This window comes from Hydra vulgaris, chromosome 13, assembly GCF_038396675.1.
Source record: "Hydra vulgaris chromosome 13, alternate assembly HydraT2T_AEP".
Taxonomy (NCBI): domain Eukaryota; kingdom Metazoa; phylum Cnidaria; class Hydrozoa; order Anthoathecata; family Hydridae; genus Hydra; species Hydra vulgaris.
Window position 1 is genome coordinate 15,582,010 of NC_088932.1, and position 2,990 is coordinate 15,584,999.

Consider the following 2,990-nt stretch of genomic DNA (forward strand, 5'->3'; position numbering starts at 1 on the left):
TATAATATAAAATCTATTTTGTAACTTTAAATAGTAAATATTAATTACAGTTTTTATATATCGTCCCTTAGCTAAGGGACGATATGAATATGATTATTTTTCTACCTCTTACTAAAACATATTGGAGTAAGAAATACGTATAGAAAAGATCGGTGTAGATTATATTTACCAAGACCCGTATTTTACGGGTCTTAACAGCTAGTGTTATTTTATAATAAAGTTATTAAATGAAAATGAAACAAAATTGCATAATTCAATTTAATTTTTTTTTTTTTTTATTAATGACATTGATAAAAATTTTTACTAAAAAGCGAAAATTAAAAGTTACTTTTAGCAAAAAATTGTATTTAGATATTTATTTATAAATTTTATCAATACTTGCAAATAAACTTTATAAATACTTTCAAAGTTCGCACGCGTATTAAAGGTTTTAATAAAAAGAGAGATTTTGAAACTTTTTGTTTATGCAAATAAGTTATTTCCGCTCAGATGCATATTAGTTATTTTTTCATAATTGACCAAAGTTACTTGGCAACCAATTTTAGACGATTTTACGGTATATAAGATTAATTGATGGATTACCTATTAGATTTTGTATTAAATTATTATGTCAAAAATATTTCCCTTAACTAATTACATAAATATTTGATTAATTCATACAAAGGAGCTAGGTAATTATTAAATGTAGTTAGTTTATTTCAAGAGTAATATTAAATAAGTATTAAAAATTAATTATTTGATATTTAATATAGTGCAAAATAATTACTGTTTAAATTTGAAATGTGATATTAATTTCAGATTATAAATTGAAATAACTGTTTTTATTCTATTTGCTAATAAGTATAAAAAGTCATTTTTAATTAATCGAACGTGATTGATTGCTATAAAAATATGCAATTTTTTATTTCAGTATAAAAATATGCTCGTTTTTGTGTGTAAATATTAAAAAAACTAAATAAACGCAAATAAAAATATTATAATAATAACAAGTGAAAATTCCTTACACAAAATAAAGTATAAAAAATTTCAAAACCTTAAAAGAAATATTTTATGATACTTGAACAATAATAGTTTTTAAATCAACACATTTGTTGTAATTATTTTCTTTTATTCTGTAAATTTGCTTTCTAAAACTATCGTTTTCTAAAAGTTTATGCCATGGCAAGACGTTATTCGCAAGCAAACCAATTCTTGAGCGAACAAGTTTGTCTAGAGCAAAAAGATGCTCATCTTTTTCTTCTGGTAAATTTTCGCGCATAAAGTCTGTAAGTCGGAACAAATATTCAATATTGTGGCCAAAAACACCGCAAGACTGTACAATATTTTCAGCTATTTCATCTAAAGAAGATTCACCAAGAAACAAAGGATTTTCCGGTGTTGCATAATACACGACTGAGTATAAAATTTCGTTAGTTTCTAATATATGTACCGGCACAATTTTTGTATCGTAATGACCTAATTGTTGCTCACGCGCTTTCAGCGAATCCAACGCTTTTTGAACTTTATCGGCGCCTTGTATTACAAAAACTCTGCCCCAACAAAGGCCCTTTAAAAAAAAAAGAGATTAGTATGTGGAAAAAAAAGTTTTAGGCTCAAAAGATATTTTTTAAGAAATTATACATCAAGTTATTAATACCTCATTTACTTTAGTCAAAGTAAGCACTCGACCAGGCTGTTTTAGTGTCCCTCTATGATATGTGCTTCCTTGCCAAAACCTTCTTTCGTAACCATTAATGTAGCCAAGATACGAGCAGTCAAAATCAACATCTGGATTCCATATTAAAGAACCGTAGCCAAATATATTTATACAGCCTTGAACTTTTATGGGATCTTCTATAACTGCCATGTTTATAAAAATGTTGTTTTAGATTCTATAATTCATAATGAATATTATTTTTATTCTTTATTTATATAGTTTTTTTAAAAGACAGAAAGATGACGAAACATGAACTTGGAATTTCATAACACTTTTATTTTTAACGCAGGTGTCAAGTTTTTAAAACATTTTTCATTGGGTTAAATAATAGGCATATAAATTTTCTGATTGGGTCATTGAACCGCTTAAATATTATTGTACGCTTCTTAACAACTAAAAAACGTAAAGCCGGATATATATTTACTGAATATATAATAACTATTAACTATCCTACTTAATTCGTTTGACAATATTTTTAAATATCTGCTAAAATGTCTTTACTTAAACTACTTTCGATGAAAATTTTTAAATCGTAGTTTTACTTTTTATCTATTTAAAATGGTTTGATAAAATTTTTTTCATATCTTGGTGTGAATAAAACAGATTGGAATCGTCAGCAAACAATAAAAGGTATAATTTTTTAGATGCTAAAAATAAGCTTTTTATATACACTAGAAACAATAATGGCCCTAAGATCCTTGGGGCACCCCGCAACCTATAAGTTTTTTTTAGTTTCGTTTGTTTTATAGGTTATGCATTGTTTCCTGTTAGTCAAGTAGTCTTAAAACCAAAATAAGTTTAAGTTGTTTACACCGTAATGTTCTAATTTACTTATAAGCATTTCAAAATTGATAGTGTCAAATGCTTTAAACAAACCAATGAAAACTCCTAAGTTAGGATAATTTATATTAAAGCATCCGATATTTGGTTTACAAGTTCAATTACCGCGTGATCCATAGAATAATTTTTTTAAAACCCTTATGGTTTGTTGTACATAATATTATTTGATATTCAATGATTATAAAGCCTGTTGTACATAATGCGTTCTAGCAATTTAGAGAAACAAAGTAAGACGGAAGTAGGTCTGCAGTTTAAAACATTTGTTTTTTCACCAGTCTTGAAATTCGGTGTGATTTTGGCTTTTTTTAGTTTATTTGGTACAATACCAGACGTTAATGAGAAATTAAAAATGTAAAACAATAAGGGTTATATAATATCAAAGACTTATTTAACTAAAATGACGCTAATTTTATCTCAGTCTGCACCTTAGCTATTTTTCAGTGTAGAAAAAGCA

The 2,990-nt window shown here is 26.3% G+C and overlaps 1 protein-coding gene across 1 annotated transcript; it reads right to left on the bottom strand.

The window, feature by feature from the left end:
• Positions 1–874: 874 nt before the first annotated feature.
• Positions 875–1,994, bottom strand: LOC136090384 (glutathione-specific gamma-glutamylcyclotransferase 1-like). Its single transcript, XM_065816983.1, has 2 exons — positions 1,637–1,994; positions 875–1,546 (listed from the first exon to the last, which is right to left on the bottom strand). The coding sequence occupies exons 1-2, from the start codon at positions 1,844–1,846 to the stop codon at positions 1,049–1,051; spliced, it is 708 nt and encodes a 235-aa protein (XP_065673055.1). The 5' UTR covers positions 1,847–1,994; the 3' UTR covers positions 875–1,048.
• Positions 1,995–2,990: the final 996 nt, after the last annotated feature.

Coding starts and splice junctions, on each gene's coding strand:
- LOC136090384 (XM_065816983.1), bottom strand. CDS start 1,846: ATGGCAGTTATAGAAGATCCCATAAAAGTTCAAGGCTGTATAAATATA. Junction 1,547..1,636: donor CTTTGACTAAAGTAAATGAG/GTATTAATAACT, acceptor TTTTTTTTAAAG/GGCCTTTGTTGGGGCAGAGT.